We start from the raw sequence: 24,588 nt of genomic DNA, 5'->3' as shown, positions 1-24,588 counted from the left end.
AGCGCCGCGAGCCGAGCGCCTCCATCCCGGCCGAGGGGGAGCGGCGCCCGCCGCCGCCCCGAGCCCCGCGCGGCCGCCCCGGCGGCGGGGATGCGCGATCGGGTTTTCTTTGCCTGTTGTTCGCTGCACGCTCCCGGGGAAAGGCAGCTCCCGGGGAAAGGCAGCTCCCGGGCCGGGCACCCCCCCCCCCGGCCGGGCAGGTGCGTTTTGGGGGGAAGGGGCCGGGAGGGGCGGGCAGGGCGCCCCGGGCATGTGGAGCGCGCACGCAGACAGACGGCTGGATGTGTTTTGTAGATTAATCGAGAATTGCAAAGCGGAGGAGACGGAGGCAAAGTGTTATGTAACACATTTTCATTACCGCTGCGAAGTCATCTGAGCTGAAATCTTGTTATTTTCGTGGTATTGTGTTTGGAGAACACTAGTTACCCAGCGCCTGCCCGCTCTCTGCGTGCCTGCCCTTAAAGCCGCAGGAATGCCTATTTTTGTTTATTTTGCCCGGGTTTCAGTAGGATATGTTTAAGGCGGTGGTGTGCCAAACGAGTAAGATGATACGGAAAACTATGCTGCCGTGCGATGTGCACTACCTTCCTCTCTCCCCAACCCAATTCTGTATTTTTAAAGTCCTATTCTGAACAATTAGGTGCTTGATGTGGGGCACAGGTCAGACAGCGCCGTCTGCCTCGACCCTCTCCTGCGTCTGTGGCGCGTGAGAGCGGTTCACGCGCCGCGTTGTGCTTTCTGGGCGTGCAGAGGGTCGTGCTGCAGAGCGGGGTCCCGGGGCGAGCGGTCCCACCCCAAGGAAAAGGAAAATCGGGCCGCACGGCCGCTCCCCGGGGAGTGGGACTCGGAGGTCTGCACGGCTGCGGGGTGAGCGGACGGATGGATGCGAGCACCGGCGGCAGCCCTACCCCGAGCAGCAACTAGGGGAGCCCATCAGCCCTCTCCGCCTCTCGCTGCTCTGCTCCCCGCTCCGAGGTGCTCGCGGCAGACGCTGGCACGAGTCCTGCTCCCGGCAGGGCAGGGTGCCCCGGGCGCTGCGGAGCAGCCGTCGGGACGCGGGCGATGCGAAGGGCCCTTCTCCGCGGCCTGCCGGAGTCGCTGGAGTCTTTGTCGCTTGGCTCGAGCTTCGGATTAAGTCCTGGAAGGTGAAACTTGAGCTGAGATTTTCTTCCGTGCTGGAGAACTGGGGGAGGCCCTCGGGTTTTGTCTTCGGTGGCGTTCGGGTTTGTCTCTGATGTGTCAGGGCGGTCGCACGCAGCCGTGTCCCGGGGACCGACAGCCGTGCGGCACGTTCCAGGTGGGCACTGCAAGCCCAGCGAGCCGCCCGTGGCCCTGGCCTCGTCCCTCCGGCCGTGCTCTGATGGCCCAGGCGAGCCAGCAGCTCGGCGCCGCCGCTGGAGACGTCCACCTGGCAAGGCTGCGCCGTGCCGGGGGAAGGACGGAGCCTCCGCAGAGCCTGCAGTGGTGCCGTGACCTTAGGAATTACTCCTGGGCGAAGCACCTGAAACATTTTTCAGGGTGCCTCCCAGTTTGGATTTATTTGGTGGAAGATGAAAAGACCGCTGGAGCTGGAGGGCTGCTTCCCGAGGCTGGAGCCAGCAGAAGACTGTAATCTTAGAAACAGAGGACGCCCTCTGCTTTTTTATTTTGTGAGGAGTTTAGCAAGGAAAATGGGAGCCTTCCGGTCGCTTCTCTCCTCGAATTGCCTCACGAATTTCTTCGCTGTGTACCCTGGATCCTCACTGCCAGCCTGTCCTCTGCACCACCTCATCAGCTTGCAGTCCCTCTGCGTTTTATTTTTAATAAGAGATAACTTTCCTGCTAACCTTGCCTGCTGCTCTCGCTTCTCTCTAACTCTAATTGCTTCTGGCTTTATTTCTGACATTTCCCATGTCATTTCCCCTCATTTTCTTGAAGACTACCAGAAAAATAGCTCCGAGAGAAGCAGCAGACCTTTCCGGTGCCCGTTTCACCCCGTGCGGTCTTTGCCTCCGGTTGCTGGATGCGCGGGGAGGTGGTGCCTCCTGTCCCAGTGCTCCTTCCAAGCCTGGTTCCTTTTGCCCCAGGGCAGTGGCGGTTTCATGACCTTACAGATGAGCTGTGCTATCCTAAGCTGAGGAAAGTAGCACCTACAAACCTGTATTGCTAAAAATTATTCTTGCCTTGCTTGTGTAAATGGGAACTTTCAGCTCCCCCGGCTGGGTGGGAGAGCAGCAAGGAGCCGGGTGGTTTTGCAGCGCTGCCTCTCGAAGCCGCTGCGAGCTCCCGGCGGTGCTCCGGGCCCGCTCTGCCCGAGCAGGGGCCGCAGCCGCGGGGGTGCTGCGGGGCCGGGGCTGCCTCTGGGGCCGCCGGCACCGAGCGTGCACCGGCGGACGTGTGCGCGCGTGTGCCTGTGTCAGCGCGTACGTCTGCGTGTGACGGAGTGACAGCTCTCTGTGTTGTGCTGTCTGCTGGCTCTGCCCGGTGACTTCCCTCCCGTAGCCACCAATATCCTATTTTAAACAATATTGCCGTGATTCTTATGGCATTTAGCTCCGCAGCGATTTGCAGTGAGAGTAAGAATACTGTTTGCAGTTTGTTTGATTGTATAAAGCAACTCATTAAAAGCATACGTTCCTGTATGTGCGCGCCGCGGAAACTTTATGGGCCCTATAGTTCCTGCCAAGGCAAATATTTCCCATGAATTTCACTCATCAAGTTCACGCTGTCAAATGTAGATTCAGCCGCTCGTCAAAGATGCAAGGCTTGCAGTCTGGGAAGTAATGAGAGCAGTAAGCAGTGGGAGTTAATGGCCTCCGCTGAGGAGCCCTTACTCATCCCGCATCCACGCAGGGGCTGAGCTGGCTGTTCCCGGGCGAATTGATTGCCACAGGAATTCATCTAGTGTCACCGGCTATGACACTTAACAGCCACAATAACGCTCGAATAAACTGCGCTTTTATGCAGCGGTTTGTACCTCCGAGCCGGCAGCAATTTCACCGACGAGCAAAAGGAGCTGTGCCGACGCCGCGCAGCCTCAGCCCCGGCGCACGAGCAGGTGTTGCGGCGGTGGCGGGGGCACGGCGCGGCGGCCGAGCTGCTGCCGCCCTCCGAGGGCACGGTGACGGCCCCGGGGGGTGGCGGTGGCATCGCGGCTGCCCCCGGTCCCCGGCAGCCTCCCGGGAGGCAGCGCCCGCGTCACCGCCGATCATGCCTTCGTTCGTCATACGGGTCCATGGGATGTGTGAACGGGCTGCCCATCTGCTCGCGGCGCCTGAGCGCTGCGGCTCGGGCTTGCTTTATGTAACAGTCACCTGCTGGAAGCGAGGAGCGGCTGAGTTTTCTTCAAGGCGTCGCGTGTAAACAGAAAGCAGACCGAGGTGCAGACCGGCTCGCCAGGTGGCCCAATAACCTTGTGCTTACCTTGCCTCACCTCACACTGATCCGAGAGGTCTCCCAGCACCGTTTATTTGTATTTATACCGGTGTGCAGGGCGGCAGCAAGCAACGGGAGCTGCTGCGCCGCAGCTCTGTAGGGTGTGAATAATCTATATGACCTCAGACAGGTCTGTGATGCATTATGAAAATGTATGCATGCCTAAGCCTCTAAATAGAGCTAATAGGGGCAGCACTGGGAGGACAGAGGAAGGCATCGATATGCTGAGCTGGGGGTGCGGGAGCCGTGGCTCCGGTGCTGGCGCTGTGCCGCATTGCCGTCTGTTGCTCTGCGGTGGGGGAGCGGGCCAGGGAGACTCAGGCCCGACGTCGTTCGAGTTTGGGACCAGAAACTTCTGTCGGGGGAGCTCCAGGCTGCCAAGTGCATTGGGCAGCATCAGGGGAGGATGGGGTGTGACTGGGGGCAGACCCCGGTCTCCTCGGTGCTTTCACATCCCCAGCTAACGCCGAGGTTTGTCCCTTCTTCCCCAAGCTGGGCGGTGATGCTGGGAGGGGGCTTTGTGGCTCGGCACCCACCCAGGGGTCTCCTCTGGGTGCTGCCGCTCGGCCCCCAGCCCAGTGCGTGCTCCCCATGGGGGTGAATCCTTCCCTGGAATACCACGCAGCTCCAGACCCGAACTGCCTCTCGCACAGCGGAATTAGGGTGGATGGGAACATTTCCTGTGGCTCTTCTTACCGGGACCTGCGCCTCCAGACTTTGATAGCTCGCCTAATTTCCTGTGATGGAGACGTACTTCATCTAATTTCACTTTGAAATGCATTGATTAAATCAGAACTGCTGGGAGATTTAAACTGAGCCGCTGTGGCCTGAACTTAACTGCGGGAGGTTTACCTACCTTTATCCTTCAGCGTTAATTTGGTTTTGTGAGGATTCCTCGTGAAATGAGGTTTTGCCTGGCTCTGAACTGCTGCTGCTTTACCAAGTTCCTTCTCCGGCCTCAGCCTCCCATGGAGGCCGCGCCGAAGCCTCCTCTCAGCGTGGAGCTGGGACATCGCTGCATGGAGTCTGACGGGGGGAGGCGAACACTGGGGCCGCGGTGGGGGCACAGGAACCCCCCGGGGAGGCTGCTGGCGAGCTGCCCCCCGACACCCGCAGCGGGGCTTCCTGCGCCAGGCGATGCCTCGGGCACCCTGCTCCGGTGCTGGGGCAGCGACCGTCACCGCCTCCTGCCCGTGTGTCCCAGCCCCGTGGCCATGTTCTGCCAGCGACTCCCCACCAGCCAACGCTGCCAGAGACCCTCAGCCCCCCTGCGAGTCTTCGCTTTTGGGGTTTCATCCCACGGACGGGGCTGCTTGGAGCGGCCGTCGGAGCGCAGGGGGAGGTGGAGGCCTCCAGCGCTAACCCCGAGCGCAGGAGGATGCGGCACTTCTCCGGCGCTTCCTCAGCGCTGCTGAGTGATTCAGCCTTTCTGGTACCAAGCAACAGCAATAAAAGGGAAAGAAATCCGGCTTGGCTGGGGATGGATGCGCAGTTGCATGGAAATAAGCACCCTCCAGGCACCGCCTGGCCCCGAGGAGCACGGCCCCGCGCCCTCCGCCTTCGCTAGCTGCGGGGGAGAAGGTACATGGACTGCGGCGAGGAAACATGAAATAAAGCTCGTCGCTCACAGGAGTCGTCGTTTCCAACTCTGATGTGGGAAATGTCTTGGGATGACTGGGGAATAACGTTTGGGGGGAGGTACAGCATGCAACGCCTCGTGCATGAGTTCCCTCCGAAGGTCTTGCTCCCGTCTCTGGTTTCCCACAGGAGGTGTCACAGCCCCAGAGCTGTATTTGTGCTGCCGCAGCTGCTGGGGCATCCAAACAAGCGGCGCTGCCAGCGTGGGCCCGCGCAGTGGCTCCAGCAGTGCCCAGCTCTCCGTGGAGCCGTGGGGAGCCGGGGCCGTCCCTTGGCGCTGTCTCAGGGGGACCCTCGCTGGAGCGGGTAATGAGAACAATTTGCCCTTTCCTAACGAAGCAAACGGCTGGCGGCGAAGAGAGCAGAGCCTCTGCCGTGGACCTGCCGTCAGCCCCAGGCCGGGGTGGCCGGGGACAAGGCGTCGCTGCCGCGGGTGGCAGCACAGCGGGCGCGGGAAGCCTTCCTTCTGCTGTCCGGGGGCGGGAGCGTTGCGAATCCCACGGAGCTCCGAGTTTATCGCTCAAAATAAAGGCTGAGTAAAAGCTGCTTCAAGAACAACATGCAGTCAGGGAGTGGTAACACGGTTCTTGCAAAGGGAACGTGACCTGCGAGAGAAACGCAGGCGTGGACCTTTGAGAGGGAACAACCAGAGCCGTCAGAGCACGTGTGCCCTGGCGTGGGAGGACACGGGAAAAGAGCCTGCCGGCGCGGGGCCCCGGGGAGGTGGAGGTGAGAGGCTGCCTCAGGACGTGGCCCAGAGCAGCAGAACACCTGCGGGTGCCTGCACTCGGTATAGGCAGGAGCGTGGGTTTGCAGAGTTTGGGTACGGTCTTTCAGCAATCAGGCTGGCTGTACGTCCCTTTCTGCAGCACCCCAGGATGTTCGGGCGGAGATCTCCATGATAAACGCTCCGGCAGTGGTTTACAGCTCTATAAATAGGGAATGTGAATAGCATAATGGTGGCTTCCGAGCTGTACATAAAGCTATTGTTGGTCGGTGTGGGAGAGCTGATGGATCGTCGCTCACAAGACGACACTCAGGGCTCTCGAGAGCAAGCAGTGCAGATTTATGTTGGCGTTGGAGCGCGTTTCGCTTGGATCGTGGAAGCGGCCAGGCTGGGGGGGCAGCGCGGCGTCCCCCGAGGCTGGGCTGGCCCCGGAGCTGTCCCGCGGCCGAGGCGTTGTGTCCCCCCGGGGCGCGTTTCTCTAATTGCCGTGGTCCCGTGCGTGACCCCATCCATGCTCCCGGGGCTGCGGTAGCATCTCTTTGCCTCCGTCCGCAGTAATGAAGCGTTAGTTAATTGCCATGGATTAGGACATCCACTTAAGTACCCAATGAAACGTCGGTGATTGATGCCGGGGACCAGCAGCACGTGGCCGCGTTCCCCACTTGTGCCTCGACCCTCGCCGGGCTCTGCTCCTTCCCCTGCAGAGGGGCCTCGGAGGAGCAGCTCCGCGCGTCTCGAGCTCCAGCCGAGCCTGGAGTGGCTTTGCATTAAACAAAGAGAGCATTACAATCCCAGATGTTGGCGTGCATCATTTTCAAAAGAGCTTCCAAGAAGAATAAACTTGTTTCCTACAAGTAGTTGCCTTTCGTACGCTTTCTTATTAAGTTTTCTCTGGGAAGAGCGGGGACGTTATTCATCGCCTTGTTTCCTGGTTTTGTAAGAGGCTCTCTACTCCTTTCGCATCCTCTCAAGCGAAATATGCAGAACTCACTGTGTCAAAGTGACATGTTCGCTGGCAAAGGAAGTGCTGCTCATTTTGATGGAAGAGGATGGAGCTGCTTATTACGGGCGATTCCTTGCGGGTGCTGTGCACAGGACACCCTGCGCAGGATGGGACCCTGCAGCCCCCCAGGAGGGGACGTGGTCCCTTGGTGGTCCAAGCCCTGTGCGCACGGGGCTGCTGGCACACGGACGTGTGCTGGCATCAGCTCAGGCTGTCGCTGCATGCTGCTAATTAATCCTCTCTGTCTTCAGGTGTGAATAACTTTTGGCCGAGGTTGCTCTTATGAGTGTTGATGCTGAGGGATGAGTTTCGTCTTTTTTTTTTTTTTTAAATGAAGAGAAGTGTTTCTGCAGGAGTTTCTGTGCTGCTCCCACGAGGACATCAGCAGCGCCGTATGCAGCAAACGGGGGGTTTCTGGGTGACGTGGGGTGGGCACGGGCAGGGGCCACCTTTCTGCTCTTTTGCAGAAAGCCGAGATAACGCAGGAGATGGAGTGCATCGCAGAGGGTTACAGAAAGCAGCAAGGGGTGAGAAAAGTCTCCTTGTCATTGCCGATCTGCCTGGTTGGGACCTTCGTCTGCTCTGGAGATAATGCTTTGAAAATCACAGAGTCACAGAATCGTCTAGGTTGGAAGAGACCTCCAAGATCACCCAGTCCAACCTCTGACCTAACGCTAACAAGTCCTCCACTAAACCGTATCACTAAGCTCAACATCTTAAGATGTTAACATCTCAACATCTTAAAAGTTTAATCTCTCTTGCGAAAGGGATTTTTTTTTTAAATGAGATGCAAAGCACAGTGCTATCTGACTCACTGGCAATTAGCCTCCGGAGGGTGTGTGCCCACAAACAGCACAGTGTTTTCTCGGTGCTCGCTGGAGAAGGGCCGCTGGTGACTCATGTTCACCTTTATCCTGCAGGATCGCGCTGCTGCTCCTGCTCCTGCTGCTCTTCGAGGTGCGGCTGCGAGCCGCTGCTGTGCGCGCGCCGAGGTGGCCGTGGCAGGGAGCACTGCTCTCCTCCGTGGAAAAAGCAATTGTTTGGTGCTAAAAGGGGATTTAAACCTCTGTATGAAAGGATCAAGAGTCTTTGCCCTGGATTTCATTCTCGCTTTCTATTTCTATTTCCTTGCTTTCTATTTTGGTTTTGCTTTTTCTCCGTCTTTTCAGCCCATTCTCTTTTTTCCACTAAGCAGGTCCAGCCACGAGCCTGTTCCCGCAGCGCCGGCCCCCGTGCCCAGAGCGGGGCAGCCCCCGCGGGGATGCGCTCCCTGCCTGGCACCGGGATCCTGCTCGTGCTTTCTCCCAGCTTGTGTATTGACTTCTGATACTTTCAAAGAGTGCTTTGCTTCTTCTATTTTTTATTGTATTTCTTGCTCCATAAAAGCTATCTGTCTGTCTGCTTTTAGTGGTTTGATTTCTCTCATCTTCTCCATTTCTGTAGCAGTTATTGCATCTTTTGAAATTCTTTACACTTTCCCTTTGTTCGTTTCCTCGTACAACTGCTGGGGTTTCATGATAGACTGAGCATCCGTGGGCTCGCGGGGCCACCTGGGAGTTCCCATGAAGAAAGCCAGGGTTGGATCTTGATTACAGCGGTGTAAATCGAGAGCAACCCCGTTAAATAGCGCACCGTGCTGGCCCTGCAGCCCAGTTTGGTTGGGCTTCCCAGGGGAAGCAGGACGCCTGGGGAGATCTTCCTGACAAATCATGCTGGCAGATATTCTTTCCTTGGGTATTTCTCACAGTGATAATGTTTTCCTTTATTTGGGATATCTCGGCGGGCAGAGCTGTGAACTCCGATGCTCCTGTTCCTGTGAAGTCGTATTGTGTTACAACAGTATAATGAACCCATTTTAATTATTTTGTTTTAAAACTCGTTAAGCTGCTACTTAATGCATACTGAGCTAACTTATCTTATTTTTTTTTAGATCCAAGTGTTTCCTGTGTACGCTGTAATGACACGCCTGAGCACATTAATTTAGAAAACAAGATAAGGGCTCGGTTATTTAGCTGGGAAGCCGTGGTTCCCTGCAGCCTCGTCCTGGCCATTGCCCGGCCCGAAAGCAGCCGCTCGCTGCCCCGGGGGCTGCACGGAGGCGTCCCGAGCTGCGGGGTCGGGCAGAGCATATCAGGACTGGGGGCTGCGGCTGTTGGTGGGGCAGAAAGCGCTTTGGCATTAAAAAGTGCCATAATCAGTAGTTCACACCATGACCTGGGTTCGTGGAGGGCCTTTCAGAGATGGGGTGGGTTGCAGTCATCGCCGTCTCCTGAAATCCCTGCACCTCTGTGGGAGTGGGCTGGAGGAGAGGGAATCCTTCCAGCACTCCTGCCCCAGCCCCGAGGATTGGGGATTGCTGGAGTCCCCAAATTTGTCTGGTCAACTCAGCAGCCTCCTGCCACCGGGGAAACCCCAGCTCCTGCCTCCCATGCAGGGCTCTGGGTTTACGTCCGGATTTTACACATCGATGCCTTTATTTTGTCAGACGAAAAGGCCTGATCGTTCCCCGGATAAACTGCTTTGTTTGTGGATCGATTCCACACGGGATAAACACGTGGAAAAGGAAGAAAACTCGTGAGCGAAGCAGGGAAATGACCTCGTTCTTTGTTTATGGCTGTGGGGGAAATGCACATTCCCTGATGAGCCCACATCTGGAAGCCAATGGACCCATCCTGGCAGCTCTGGGGGCTGGAGGAGCGCGGCACCGGGGCGTGGGGGGGGGTCACGGGGGGCTCTGGGCTCCCGTCCTCCTCCCCATGCCGGGGTCTGGTCCGGTGGGACCGGGCCCGCAGCTGAACTCCGCTGTCCTTATTTATTCTTCACAGCATTAAGGATAATCTCTAAGCTGCCGGGTTTACTGCTCTCGTACACGTGTCGCCATCCCTTCCTGTCGGCAGCACCGTTTTGTAAATGAGGAGCGGTGACGCGGGGCCACGCGTGTGCCAGCCCAGTGCTGGGCATCCCAGCCCCAGCTGCAAGCCGGGGGCTCAGGTGAGAGGTCCTGCCCTTGGGTTACCCAAGGCTAGATCTGGACACAGGAGTACAAGCAGTGTTAGGTGGAAAGGCAAAATAACAAAGAGCTAATTTCCTTAGTTTTATGGATTTTTATTTTTCCTGAAGAATGGGGCTTGAGCCTGTGACTCTTCCAAAGGATTTTTGGTGGATTTGGAGATGGCATTGGGAGAAACTTTCCAGCAGGTTGTATCTGAGCCGGAGCTCTTGCTTCTGCCTGATAGCTAGCGCTGGTGCAAAATTCTGGGGGGGAGAGTGAAATAAATGGGAGACAGGTGCAGGTTTTAGCTTGAAAGCCAGCTCTCACAGCACCCCTTTGTCCAGGCGGGACAGACGGCGAGTGTTAGTGCAGACAGCTTGATGAAATGCCCTACTGTCCAGCCCCGCCGCGCTAAATACGCGCAGTGTTTGAGGCCGCGTTGGCAGAGGCGCTGGCAGAGTTTGCGGGTTGCAGATCCTGGGCGCTGCCTGTGCCAGTTTGTTCCCTCGTTGCTGTACGTGCACCTTCTGCGGGTCGGCAGCAGCCAGAGACCTTTCTCCGTGCTTTATCTGCTGGGCTGGACGCTCCCCGGCACCTGAGCTGCTGCCGCATCGACGCCTGAGGAGCGGGCACCAAGGGAGGCTGAAGCAGGCGAGGTCGTGCGCAGCTCGCCTCCAGGCTCTGCTTCTCCTGGCTTCACGCAAGCCTGCTCCTCGCTGCTGTAGCAGCACACCCGGGGCAGGGCCGGGTCCTGCCGGGGGCAGCTCTCGGTGCCCGTGACCTCGGCAGCAATGAGCCGAGCTGCTCGGAGCGGAGCAGCTCCCCGGGGGGCTCCGTGGGAGCCCCTCTCCCGGCCTCGCGGCGTTCGTCAGCTGAAGCCGCGGCCTCTGACTCTCAGGGCAGGCAGCTGCCTGCCGGTTGTTTTCTGCCGGCTGGCTGGATGCTTGTCAGAGCAGCAGCAGGTGAATACCCGAGCTCAGGTTTTACACAGAAACTTGCTGAAGACGTTTCTCTGCCTGAAGGCACACGCTGGCTTCCCGGGCTTCTCCCCCGCCCGCCCCCAGTGCTTTTCAAATCCTATCTGAAATAATCCCACACGACCGGGTAAAACAGCCTGTAACAGCTGCTGTGTCCTTGTCAGAGCCAGTCAGGCTATGCCGGAGATCTTTGGTGGTGTTTGCTACCCCCGTGCCAGCCGTGCTGGGGGCTCCCCGTGCCGGCTGCGCTCCTGCCCCACAGGGCACCCTGCATCCTGTCGGCATGCATCGAAATGTCTGAAAACGGGGGCCAAAACCCACGCAGGGTGGAAGGGAGGAGCACCAGGAGCCCTCCGGCACAAGCTTGGGTTTAGGTGGCACAGACCCCAGCAGGGGCAGTGCCGTGGCCTTGGGCTCGACCTTCCCCGGGCGCTGGGAGGCCGGGGCCCAGCCGTGCGAACAGACGGGGCCGCGGCACCGCCGAGCCAGCTCCGCTCCCTGACAGCCTTGGCAGGGTCTGCGCCTACCGTATCAGCATGTTGGAGATACCGCTGGGTATTAATTACGCCTTCCCCGCTCGCTGCTATTCAGATGTTAAAATTACTTCTTTGCAGCTGGGTGAGCTGAAGGCAGTTGCGGGAGGGCTGTGGATGCGAGCAGCCCCGCTGCCGCTGTCCGGCCTCCTGCTGGAGATGGAATCGCGTGTGGTAGCTGTGAAACCGTGCCACTTCAATGCTGTGAGAGCCTGGGTTTGGGGCATGCTGCTGTTCCCCTGCTCGGTCGGGTGACTGGGGCTCCGCTGGGTGTCCTGGCACCGCTGGGGGTGTGCAGCCTTTGCCCTGCACGCACGTTGCTCCTGGGGGCATGCACACCCCGGCACCGGGGCTGCTCCTTCCCCAGTCCTGCCCCGTTTCCAGCAGGAACGCGCTCTGTCTGCCTGGCTGCGAGAGCCTGGCAGTGGGAATTCGGTGTGCTTCACCCCCTGCTAATTTTCGTCTGTAATAAATCCCCTCTCTTCCACCGCACGAAGTGTTGTCAGTTTAATTACTTGTGGGGAGAGGGGAGAGGGAAGGAACTTAGGAATTGTTTTAAATACCACTTTTATTAGTATGTAATCCTGAAGCTCAGTTCTGTAATATGAATAGGTAGCGATGTGGCACGTTTAATTTACCTAGGTGCTACTGTACGTCAGCGTCCATGCCTTAATTCCCAGGCCCAGCTTTAAAGACCTCGGCAGCCATGTTTTCCTAAATTTGTAATTAACTTGGAGGGATTTGGGGCTCCAGACAACGCGTTCCCAGCTCGGCCAGGCCGGGCAGGGCTGGGTTCACAGCGACGTCCAGGCAGCGGTGCTGGGCACGGGTGCTCCGTGGAGCCCTGATGGTGCTGAGCCCACACGTGTCTCGTCATCTGCCCGTGCATGGGAATTTGCTGCTTTCCTCCCCCCCAGCCCATCCGAGGGGCCCGTTCAGCCCCGGAGTGCAATGGCGCTCCTCTATTTCCATGGCAATGGCTTGTAGCTGTAGCTCACGACAAAGGACAGTCGCAGCGCCGCGGGGAGCACCGCGCACAGAACCGGGGCTGGGGAGGGGAAGGGCTGCGGCACGCACCAGTGGCTGCAGTCCCCACCTGGGAGAGGGCACGCGGCTGCAGGCGGGTAACCTGCTGCCCTGGGAGCTTTCCCCTCTCGTCCCGTTGCTCCAGCGTGGAAGTCACCCTCTGAGATAAAGCAGCATTTTTTCCTTGTGAAACCGGGGAGTTCTTCTACATAATCTTGTGATGTGTGGTGACCTGAACGCCCGTGTAGGACGCAGAGCTGCACTGGCAAAGACTCTTCCTGAGCCAGGCACCCAGGTCCGTGCCACAAGGATGCTGCACCTTGCCTGGGACGAGCCAGCATCGCCCTGTCACATCTGCTTGTCCTCCTGGCGGTCGTGGGAATATTTTTGTCTCTGTATTGCTTGCTGTTTGGAGATGTAAAATGCTCAGTTCGTAAATCATCAAAACAAGGACATAACCTTGATTCCCTGTGCAACACCAATACATTACCTAACATGAGGCATGAAATGGAAGAATGGTTCCATTTGTATAATTCTGCATTAAAAATCAGCCTATTCTGCATTTACGGCTGCCTGTGAAGTGTCTCCACAGTCATGGGAGAAAGGGGCCGTTTTTGGAGAGAAAACAAGTACCTTATGAAAGGGATGCAAATCAGCACCTCTGCCTTGCTGCCCTATAGATTCACACTCGAGTGAGTCTTTTGAGGCTTCAGTGAAATGGGTTATTTGCAAATGGCTTGCAAGCTGCTGACAATTTGTATTTTGCAGTTTGTCAAAGCCACTCTGTGGCCCTGATCCTAGTTAATTGCTTTGACAGATGACCAAATTCAGGGATTTCCAGGCGTGCAGCACGTAGCCTGGTTTTGCAGCTGCTGGATTAACCCACCTACCACCCGCAGGGCCAGCGGTGCAGGGGCCCGTGTCCCCGGAGGGTCAGTGGGACGGGGACGTCCCCAGCACGCCAGGGAGCTGCAGAGGGGTTTTGTTCCCGTGTGGCTGCTCCCTTCCTGCACGTCAGGTGGCACCTGAAGAGAAAGGGCAAGGGAGCGTATGCAGCCTAAAAACATTTTGCCTTGGAGCAGTACGAGATGTTTTCCCTTCCCATCATGTTCCTCCTCCTGTTCACCAGCCGCGCTGGATCTCCCTGCCTTCCCCTCCCGCACGCAGGGATCGGCACCAGGAGCTGGCAGCGGCTGATTCCTGAAGCAGCACCCCCGCAGCGCTGGGCTTCAGGGGCTTTGGGACAGCACAACTACAGCCCCCGCCCTGGGCTCCAATGGCAGCTTCTTGGGAAAGACCCGGCTGTCACCAGGGGCAGTGCTGACACCCCACACCCAGCAGGCATGAGAAATGGCGAGGTCGAGGTGGCAGCGAGCCGCATGGGGGCCCGGGCACCCCGTCCCCGGAGACACGGCACTGGGATGCCACCAGCCCCAGGCACACTTGGGCTCGAGGCAGCGCGCCCCATCACATCGCTGGACCTCGTGCTGCTGCAGCCATCTCTGCCCTTGGGGCGCTCGTGCCAGGCTGTCTCTGCAGATGGAAATGCAAAATAACGTGCACGGAGGGCACAGAAGGGGGGGGGGGTTATTCTGATTATCCTGCCTGCTCTCATCTTCCTTTATGTGCTTTGTTTTTCATACACATTTCTGTCCAAACTCCATGATGCAGTTGGAGACTGCTATGCCGCTGCATACAGCTTCGTCGTTTGAAAGCAGCACCCAACCCCTCCCTGCTCTGTACTGGTTTGGAAACATAACGTAATTAATTTTCTGCGCCCGTATGGACTGGGCACGTGCCTCAGAGCTGCAAAGGTGTTCCAAGAGCCTCGGCCTCTGCACGCCGGCGGTCCCTGGGGAGAGGCGTCCCTGCGGGTCTCTGAGCGGCGGCGGTTCGGCTTTTACAGCTGGGAAAGTGCTCAAAGGGAATTTGGGACCGGGTCTGCCAGCCCCCTATTGCATGTGTTTGTGAGGGAGGCCCAGGAACAGAGGCGGTAACGGCAGAACAGAGAGGATCCTGAGATTTGAGATTTGAGGTTCGTCCACAATCTGGGAATACGAATGAGCAAAGCATTTCTCTTGTGTGTGCTTGATTCGCAAAATGCTCGGCAGCTTCTGGCTGTAAATGAAGCTTCAGAAGGGTCTGGGTATGGCCTTGGTGTGTCCCGCGGGCAGGAGCTGATGGGAAGAGCCCCAGGAGGAGCCCTGGGCACGACAGCATCTCCGGCACAACGTTCCCAGCATGAGAGCGCAGCGAGATCAGACCCCCGTGCCCCCTCGAATTAATCTGCTTCTGAAGTGCCAGCTTCCCTGCCCTTCAAAGCAAATGGCTGCATCTGAGAGGATTTACAAAGGGATTTTCATACTGGGGAGAAAGTATCATGCAAGGCAGGCAGCGGGGCTGTAAGGAATGCTCTCAGCACCTTCCACGTTGGTAGCGCCATCACCTTGAACACAGAGACAATTTCTGTTCTCAAGGTGCTCAGCAAAGTCGTTGGAGTTGAAAGACAGAAAATCCCCGCAAGCAGGGGATTTAGGCTTTTCTGCCAGGCTGGGCAGGGAGACAGCCAGCTGGGAAGGAACAAACTTCCCCGGCAGGGGCTGGAGGCCGCGAGCAAGGCGCTCGCTGTGAGCGGGGCAGCAGGAGCCCAGGTGCCCCAAAACGGCCCCAAACCTGGCACCAGCGCCGGGTCCAAAAGCAGAGCAGCGAGGCTCGTCTGGATGCTCTGGGTGATGCCTGAGCTGCAGGGCTTGGGGCTGGGGGTCTGCAATGTGGGAGTTAGTGCGGGCTGTCCTGAGCTCAGCGCAAAGTGCAAAGCCTGCTGGTTTCTCCCCCTCCCTGCTGTGCCTCCAGCTAAGGGATTTAATCTCGCTAGCGGGTGTTTGTTGTTGGTGTCTGAGTTGTCCCTTTCTAAAAGAGCAGGGGAAAAGGGAGGGAAAACAAATGACTAAATATTTGTGTGTTTTTATTTCTGCCAGGAAATTAAACTGGCTAATAGTCCCATTTAACTTGCTCTGGAGAACCTGTCCTCTGGGCTGCTGGGGCAGCGCGGGGGCTGATTCGGGGGGCTGTGGGGGGAGAATCGCCCTCCTGGAAACGGAGATGCTGCATGGAGAGGAGCGTGCCAGGCTGAAATGCTGCGTGTCCCGGAGGGGTTCACACCCCCGCGCCCCTCCAAGCCAGGGTCCTGCCCTGCCATGGCTCTGGGAGCACCCGGCTGCAGGTCCTTGTGGGTGGTCGTCTGCTGGGCGCGATGCTCAGGAGAAACCAGCAGCTCGCCTCCTTCTGCTCGTCCCCACGCCATCAACGCCCTGGGGACGAGGGTTTGGAAAGCCCCCTGCACCTCCCCGCGTGCCCATGGAGCCCACCTCCCCCAGCCCCCCCACTGCGCCTCCTGCGCTGCCGAGCTGCAAGGAAACCTAATTAAAATCCGCATAACAGGCATGTAATTATTCAAGTGTTTAACCCAAGTTTTGCCTCCGACGTACCGACACCAGTAATTTCACAACTAATTACGAGGCACAGGAACGCGCGCCTCCTTCTCCCGTTCTCCTCCTGAAGCCGTGGGGCTCCAGCAGGGCTCCGTGGGGGCTGCTTCGGCGCAGAGCTCGGCTGGGCGCTGCCATGGTGGTCAATGGTCCCCGCAGGCCCCGCGTGCAATCACTGTAATTATCGGAGCGGTTTCATTGAATTCAGTCAACTGCTCTTGTACTCGCCGTTAAGCACGTGTAAATATTTGTAGGAGTTTCTCTTACTGCGTGAAAATACGGCCTGCTCACCGTCCATTAAGCCACGGGAGCGGATTTGTGGTGCACGGGAACACAGGCTCCTGGGCGAGGAGGCAAAGAAGGGATTCCGGTGGTTTCAGATCTCTCTGCTGCTCTTTTCTTTGCTTAACTGCCTTGCCAAGTTTTGTTGAACTTTCCCTCAAGTTTGAAGGACATTTCAGGATAACGCTCTCATTCACCTCCAAGAAGGGAAAAGAAATAATTGCCCACGCTTCTCCCTGCGTTCTTTGCAATGAGGAAAATAGTAGAGGGTGAGGGAGGGGGTTGTGGATAGTCAAAGCCCTGGTCTCTCGAGGGTGCGGTGAGCGGTGTAGGGGACCCTGCGGGTCCCTGTGCAGGTCGTGGTGCCGCAGCCGTCAGCACCCTTAGCAGTAAGTTCCTGCGGGTGCTGCGAGCAGTTATTGTTCCTCTGCCCTCTGCTTTCCGCCTGGCGAGATGCGGTGCGTGCAGCCGGAGGAGGATTTGTGCCATTTGACGCATCAGCAAAGATCGTAAGTCCTCCGAGAGCCGTGCCTCAGAATAGCTGCGCCAGCAGCGAGTTGCTCACGGCCGCCTGTGACCAGCAGTGACTTTCTGCTCGCGCCCCCTGAGAGCCGAGCAGGGGCTTACACCCGGCTTGGGGCGGGTGGGCACGGGGGGGTCCCTGGGGGCAGCATGCCGGGAGCATCGGGCTCCTGAGGGATAGCCCCGGCTTTGGACAGGCCCGTTACTGGGGCGAGGCAGGACCTCCGGGGTGGATGCATCCCCAGCTGCCCCGCGGGACACTTCTGTCACCCTCGGCGCTGGCAGGAGGCTGGGTTGGGGCCGGGGGACATGGGGGGAGCGAGCTGCAGCCCCCGGCCTGGTCGAGGGTGGGGGACGGGGGCTGCTCCCACCAGAGCCCCGGCACCGCTTGCCGGCGGCCCCGCTGCGCTGCCGCATCCCCAGCGCCGCTCTGCGTGCACCACGCTGCGTTGCCTGGACGACGCCGACTCCCACACGCTGCTATTTGTGCTGAAGGACACTCTCTCTTCTCCGTCGTTGCAAAAGCCTCAGAAGATCGCGTGCCACACGCAATTCCTGCGAGCTGACCGGCCTGGCAGCCCCCCCCCAGGAGCCGTGCCTGGGGCCGTGCCAGCCGGCGGGCGGCCGGGGCCGTGGCTGGCATCGCCCCAAGGGCTGCGGCAGGCTGGTGACCCCCCCACCCTTGGGGTGCTGTCGGGGACAGCCTTGCGCTGCCCCAGAAGAGTCCTGGATGTCCCTGCCCATCACCAGAGGCTCGGGGGCCAGACCGAGCCTGGGGAGTGATGCCAGGAGCGAGGGACGCCCCCGCCTTTGGGCATCACCCGGTGGCACCGTGCTTGGGCGCAGGGTTTCTGCATGACCCGCACAGAGGCAGGGGCCGTGTTCTGTGCGCTGCGTCTTCCCCGTGTCCTCCCCGCGCTGCAGGGAGCAGCCCCGGGGTGCTCGGGCATGGCCTGCGCTGGAGCCAAGCCCCACGAGCTGAGGGCTAGCCAGAGCCAGCCGTGGTGCTGCAGAGTGCTGGGGCTCTGCCACCGCTGCTGCGACTCGAGAATGTCATGAGCAAGCAGGAGGAAATAGGACGAGGGGAAAAATCTGCTTTCCTCTGGGAGCTGCCAATCCCAAGTACTGAGGACCGGTATTTTGTCTTTGAGAAGCTAAAAGACAACAGCTGGGATTCAGCGACAACCAAGTTTGGGCTGGTTTCATTTTCCTTCTCCCCATTCAGCGGCTATTAATAAAAGTGCATCATGTGCACTGCTTTCTCCTGGAGGGCCAGACCGGCAGCGGAGAGGTTTTGGTGTGCGCATGTGCGCGCATGGGTGCTGTGGGCGCGCTGCTCGGGGTGCGCGTAGCGCTGGGGAGGTGCCTGGCACCCCTCCTTCCTCGCAAGGGGAAATTTCAAATCACGTCAGGAGTTGAGTTAAGCGGAGGCTGAAATTGAGCCTGGCGTGCCGCTGGGGTGACAGCGGGGCCGTGAATATCGCTGAGGTGATCCCACGTGCGATGCTCTCGCTGGAAGCCCGACCTCCCGGCTGCTCACCGGCTTTGCCCGCGGAGCTGCCGGCGCACAGCACGTGGGGACGTTCTTTGTGCCCAAATCTGATTACTTCTGCCCCGTGGGTTAGCGTGTGGCTCGGCTCCCAAAATCTCACAGGGGACAGACCCACGACGCTAGCTCAGGAGTGCGAACCCGCACGTGCCCTCCCTTAGAAACCCGTGGCAGAGGCAGTTTCAGCAGGAGCAAAGACAGCTCGGTGCCCCCAGCGCAGCCGTGCCTGGGGGGATGGTGCTGCCTGGGTGGGGCGCTGCACCCGGCCCAGCTGGCCTCTGAAAAAATGCACCAACAATGTATTTTGTGTGCTTTTTTTTTTAACATCTTGAAATTTTTCCTCCCCCAGCCTGAACTATTTTGGTTTATGTTGTTTGTTGCTGGCTCTTCCCCTTCTCCTTCTGCGCTCTTTCCGTGCATCGCCTTTTTCCTCCCCGAAATAAATGCTGTTATGCTTTGAAAAAATAGCCAATTAGGAAGAAAAAAGAAAAATGCTTTGAGCAGAAAAAGACTGCGCCTCAGAGTATCCAGGTCATCTCCATTGGCTTCATTTGCTCACGCACGGAGGGAGTATACAATTCTTCTGTCAACCAGATGCACATTTTGTAGTGCTACCAATGACTTTACGGGGTACAGTGCTGTGGAGGATTATCTATTTAGCCATATAAAGCTCTCATTAACTCCTGCTGAGTTCGACAAAAGTCTTTCTTGTGTAAAAGCCGAATAAAACGGAGTAAAGATTTTTGGGCTTTGGCCTATTAATTTTTTTTTCTGAAAAAGCGAAAAGCCCTGCATATCTCAGGCATTTTCCTTCCGTGAAGCACTGCACTTCACGTGAAATAACATCATAGGGGAAGATACGAGTTAGAGCAGAACTTCTCAAGGTACGACATAACTGAGAAAGAAAGAGGGATTTGACATGAAATAATGGTGGCACTTCACATCAAAGCAAAATTTAAAATAATTAACCTGCTGACAGTTCAATGCAATTTCCAGCGACTCCATTTATCCACAAAGAGCGCAGCTGAGCGGGCTGCTCGTCATTCCCTGCCACGCTGGGGGCTTCGCTGGGGGAAGGAGCAGCGCGGGCGCATCCCGCGAGGCAGGCGCACGGCCGGGCGCGGAGCTGGGATTGCAGGCGGCGCCGCGCCGCACACCCGGCCCTCCCCGTGCCCGGGGAATAGCTGCTCCTTTTGAGTCACAGCGACCTGATTAATAAGAAGTGGGTTACACACGCAGAAGCGAGCATTCATGCGCTCTCCCGCACTAACTCATTGACTGGTTAGCGCCGCCGCCGCCTGCCGTGGGCTCGCACGAGGCGAGATCGCATCCAGCGCTCGGTGCCGGCACGGCGTGGCTGCCGCTTGTGCCGGTGGCTTCCTGGGCTTTGTGCAATCAAATGCAGGCTGCGGTGCACACACATGTCCTCCACCTCCTCCCGCCTCGCCTGTGCCCCTCTCGCACCTCAAACCCCTGAAATGAGGGACGGAAACGTCCCCTGGGCCAGCTCGATGGCTGCTCCCAGCGTTGGAGATGGGAGGACGTCCATCCACGGCTGCTCTCCCTGCTGCAGCCGTGGCTTTCACGCAGCTCTCGGGATCTGTGCCGTTCCGCTTTGGCAGCTGGAAGGGGAGTGGGTGGCCAGGGCATCCTGCATTGTTGTTGGGGGAGTGCTGCCTGGAGCACGAGGGTTGGCAGCGTCCCCTCGCAGCACTGATGGGGCTGGGGGGTGTCACCGGGTTGGACATGGCCGGGCTGCAGGGTTTCACTCCCCACCTTGGGAAGGGGGTCGCGGAAAGCCGTCTGTTGTGCCAGCCGTGCTCTGCCTCTCTCTAACACGCTCCACTGTCTGTCCGCAGGTCAGGTTGCCCGCTAGGAAGCCATGCTTGGATGTTGATAGCCATGTTCCACCTCGCCATGGACCTCGCCAGCTGTGAGCCCGTCGGGGTCCGGCTCTCGCCGCGGCCGGCGCACCGGCACAGACTGCCCCGCGGCGCGCTCTGGGGCATGGGCGGCGGCGAGGAGCCGCGGCGCCCCGTCCCCCCCTGGCCCTGCGCCCCCCGCTCCCGCCGGCCGCCCCCTGTCCCCCTTCCCCGCGCCAGGAGGCAGCTGCGGGGCCGCGGCTTCGCCCCCCGGGACGGGCGGCCCACGGCGCTGCCCGAGGTCATCGTCTGGGGCCCCACGGGCGAGGAGGACTCCCTGGAGAGCAGCACGCTGCCCGGCGCCTTCACCACTACCGCCGCCACCACCACCGCCGCCACCACCACCACCACCGCTGCCACCACTGCCGCCGCCACCACCGCCGCCGCCGCGCCGCCCCCCAGCAGCCCGGCTCCCACGCCCGGCGGCGAGGCGCCCCGCGGCAGCCCCAGCCGCCCCAGCACCGCCGAGCCGGCCGCCGGCCACAGCAGCGGTGGCAAGGACGCCCGCCCGCCCCGCGGCCTGGGAGACACCTCAGGTACCGTCCCGGGCACCGAGCACAGCGCCTGACGTTCCCATGGGGTGGGGTGTGCTATCCTGTACCGCGGTGCTGGGGGATGTCCGACCCTGGAGCGGGATCAGCAGTGCTTGTCTGGCTGATTGGGGTGGTTTGTCCGGCCGTTTGGGGTGGTTTGTATGGCCAGTTGGGGTAGTTTGTCCATCTGTCTCGGCTCTTCTGCGTGTGCCAGAGGCTCGGGGTGCATCACGGCTTGGGTGCTGCGCTCTGCTCTGGATCCATCCTGAAACAGCCCTGGGTAGCGGAGGCAGTGCCGGGGTCTGGGTGCAGTGCTGAGCGGCACAACCGAGCCTCGGTGCGCGGCGGAGGCTCGCTGGGGATGGCAGATCCGTAGCCAGGGGATCCTGGCACGGGGGTGTCGTGGCACGGGCTGCCATTGCGGAAGCGCCGCCCGACTCCGAGATGAGCGATTTCAAATGAGCACTTGGGAAACAAATGGAAGCTCTGATTCATCACTTTTATCTGAGACATTTTCTAGCAGCTTGCTGTATTCTTCCTATTATCAGTACACATCCACAAACCATCTTCCGTAATCAAATTTAGTGCAGCACTCAGTTACTGTAATACGTTCCACCAGCACTATTTGCTGCATGGACATGGATGAGAAAGCAGGTTCCCATTTATTTCAAATTATATTTGTTATTACCAGTATTAAACTGTGGGATACTGTTATACAGTTTACAGAATATATTCACTGTGCATTGACTGCTTTTAGCCCACAGTGATTTTCTAGTCAAAACGAAAAGGAATTTTATGATCTGATCTTAATCCTGATGAATTTATCTAGCACGCCCTGCTTGGGAGAAAGGGGAAAAACCAACCATGATGTTGTTCCTAACTTGAAGTTATCTGTGGCAGCGAAAAATCGCCCAACCCACACATCTTTTTGCTAATAAATAAATAAATAAGTAGAATCAGCTGGATGAATTAGCCATGGAGCATTGATAATTCCCAGCACAAACCGCCGGCAGCCTGACGTCCCTGGCGAGGTGCTGAGCCTCACGGCCCCGCGCTGCGGCATCGCCCGGCCCGGATCCCAGCCTCCAGCACGGCCCCAGTGCTGTGGAGCTGGGAGCTCCCTGGGGGCTCCCACTGCCGCTCTGAGCTCCCATTAGGGGCTTTTCCAGGATCAGAGCTTTTGTTAGTGATCTTCTTTCCACTGAATGGTGGATACAATAAACTCCTTTCCTGGGCTAAGGGACCTTCTTATCTCAGTCTATCCGCCCTAAATTGAAAAGTGCCTGAGCTCCAAATTTGCTTTTGTTGCCGTTATCCGTGCTAAGCACCCAGGAAACCTCCAGCGAGGTCTTGGAGGCGAGCACAGAGCCCTTTCTTGCTCTACATCAAATCCCAGCAAGGAAGCTGCTTTGTCAGAGCGAGCAGCCCCGGTGAGCTCCTCGGGGGGAAGGCTCCGTCACGAGGCACGAAGGCTCAGGATGGGGAGGAAACTCCTGTGCTGCGGCTGCCTGAGAGAGGACGACCAAAAGCTCCACCAGGACTGCTGCTGGGGCAGGCAGGACACCAAGGAAAAAGGCGTTTAACCTCTTACTTACAGCCTGTATTGCTGCCAGCTAACGCCCCATGGCCAGCCTGACCGCGGGGGGATGGCTCTGTCCAGGATCCCGCTGCTCTGTGCTTCCCTATGGGCATGAAATGGCAGGAGGGAGCCGCAGGAGGTTGGGAGCAGCGTGTCGGTAGAACTGGGGTCCCCCTCAGCCCTTCGCCGTGGCAAGGAACTGGCCAGCAGCACCCCAAAGCGCTGGCCACGGTGCGCACGTGGAAGCCCATGCGTCGTGCGAGCCCTGCTCCTCTCCGTTACATAAGCTCTAGCGGCTGGAAGTGTTTGTTCTCTGCCTGGAAAAACATATGGCTACAAATTAGGATTAGGTAACTTGTTTGTACTCTTGATGTGCCTCAGTGAACATCACAAATCGCTGTCCTGCAGCCCTGCGCGGCGGCGCCGCCGGCGGTACGGGAGGGCGAGGTGCGGAGGCGTCGCGCTCGGACGCTGCGGGCCTGCAGCGTCCCCGGACCAGGGCCTTCACAGGGGCTCCCACGAGCTCCCAGCCCACCAGCGGCACCCTCGCTGCTGTCCCGTGTGGTCTCGCATGCAGTCGGAGCGGATCAGCGGCTGTGGTGCTGGTGGAAGCACTGCCTCCCCCCCCGCTGCCCTCCCTGCGCGCACCTGCAGGGAGCTGCCGCGGTCTGGGGGACAAAATCTGTCGCCTTCCCTTGGTGTGGGATGGCGGCTGAGGATGGTCAACAAAGTCAACAAAGTGACTGGGAGGAGAACGTTAATTCTCTCCTGAAATGCTTTTAGAAGCTGGGAGGTGCCGTCGCTGTGCCTTCCATCCACCGTGTGCATGGCCAGGAGGGCCTGTGCCCTGCTGGCAGGGGCAGCGAGGACGGGGGGCCTGGTGGGGGCCTGGTGGGGGCCTGGTGGGGGCCTGGTGGGGACCTGGTGGGGGCCTGGTGGGGGCCTGGTGGGGGCCTGGTGGGGGCCTGGTGGGGGCCTGGTGGGGGCCTGCACACTCGGCTCCCGGCACGGCACCGCTTCCCACACTGGCAGACGTGGTGGCATTCGGTTAGGCAAGCAATTACAGCAATCTTGCTCAGGTTTTCCTCTCGCCCCACTCCTTGGTTAAGAAGAGAGAAAAAATAATAAGAAACAATCTTTATGTGACTCACCAGCAGAAAAACAAGCCTAAAAATTTCAGTGGAATAGCAAAAATCCTGCTTAGGAGGAGAAAAGATAGACAAGTGATTGCTTCTGGTGTCCAAAAAAGAAAAAAGGGAGATAGTGCGTGCAGCTCTGTTTGTGGTGGGTGTTATCGTGCAAGATTTTTTTTTTTTTGTAGCAAGTAAACTGAAAATCAGGTGTGTTTATCCCTGTGCCACCTATGTCTGCTCAGCGCCTGGCAAGAGTGCTGATGGCAGTCAGATGGGGACTCAATATGTTCACCCATGCGTAGTTTATGCTTATGGTTTTCAAAAATGTGCTTCCTTTTTCGGGGGCTGTCATATTCATTTTACGATGGAGCATGTAAGGAGAGAAATAATTAAAATTCCATAGTGCTGCGAGAGGCAAAGGTTGTAACAGAGCTTTTGTCGCCGTGGCGGCGCGGTGCTGTCTGCAGGCTGCTGGCCTCCGCAGGAGCGAGGATCTGCTCTTCCGACTGGCTCAGCCAAAAAAAGAAAAGGAAAAGCGTGAATCAGGGGCTGTCGAAGTTTAAGCATGAATTGCACTCGCTGAGTTGTCTGAGGCCTTCCTTTCAGTATTATTAGAATAAAGCCGTCTTTAATTAAACCTTTAAGTGCTTTATAAGGCAGAAGACTTTATGTGCCGTCTGCTGCTCTTAATGGTTATTTGATGGCCGGTGCGCGGTGAATTTGGCATCGTACTCTGCACGCAGCGTGCTCGTAACGGAGCCCGTGGTGGTGCCAGTGGGCACCTCCTGGTGCATGGCCGGGGTCGTGGGGTGGCGTGGGGCTGTGTGGGCATCCAGACCACCATCAGTGGTGCTGAGCTGGCGGCTGCCCCCAGCACCCCCTCCCTGCGCACTGGCTGGGAGCGCAGCGTGGATAAATGATGGCGCGGAGACGTGCGCCTCCCTGCCGGGAGGTGACCCTGCCTTCAAAAAAGAGGGTACGGGAGAGGGGGCGCTGGATGCGACGAGATAGCGTGTGCGAAAGGCTTCAAAGGAATTAATTAAAGATAAAATGCGTTTAAAAGAAAACCCTGGGCGGCTGGGAGGGAGCTGCCGCTTTGATCCGCCGTGCAAAGGCGTCGGGAGCCGCCGCGGGCTCGGCCCTGCAGGGGCAGTGACGGAGGGGCCGGGGCACGGGGCGTTCGCTGAGCGAGCACCCGCAGGTGGTGTGCCAGTGTCCCCTGGTCCTGGCCCTGCCCCGCTGTGCCACCGGCACCCCGGGTGGCTGGGCT

The 24,588-nt window shown here is 58.6% G+C and overlaps 1 protein-coding gene across 4 annotated transcripts in view; it reads left to right on the top strand.

Annotated features, from left to right (window-relative positions):
* The window catches only part of AJAP1 (adherens junctions associated protein 1), a 71,727-nt gene that overhangs the window by 22,861 nt on the left and 24,278 nt on the right, over positions 1-24,588 (top strand). For 2 of the 4 annotated variants that reach the window (XM_083802525.1, XM_083802527.1), the window contains exon 2: positions 20,011-20,609. In XM_083802525.1, coding sequence (XP_083658651.1) covers positions 20,011-20,609 — 599 coding nt within the window. Of the gene's footprint in view, positions 1-63; positions 14,071-20,010; positions 20,610-24,588 lie in introns of those variants that run through there. The other 2 variants (XM_083802526.1, XM_083802524.1) reach the window with 2 other exon arrangements.

Source organism: Anser anser, assembly GCF_964211835.1.
Source record: "Anser anser genome assembly, chromosome: 17".
Classification (NCBI taxonomy): Eukaryota; Metazoa; Chordata; class Aves; order Anseriformes; family Anatidae; genus Anser; species Anser anser.
This window is presented reverse-complemented; position numbering and strand designations above follow the sequence as displayed.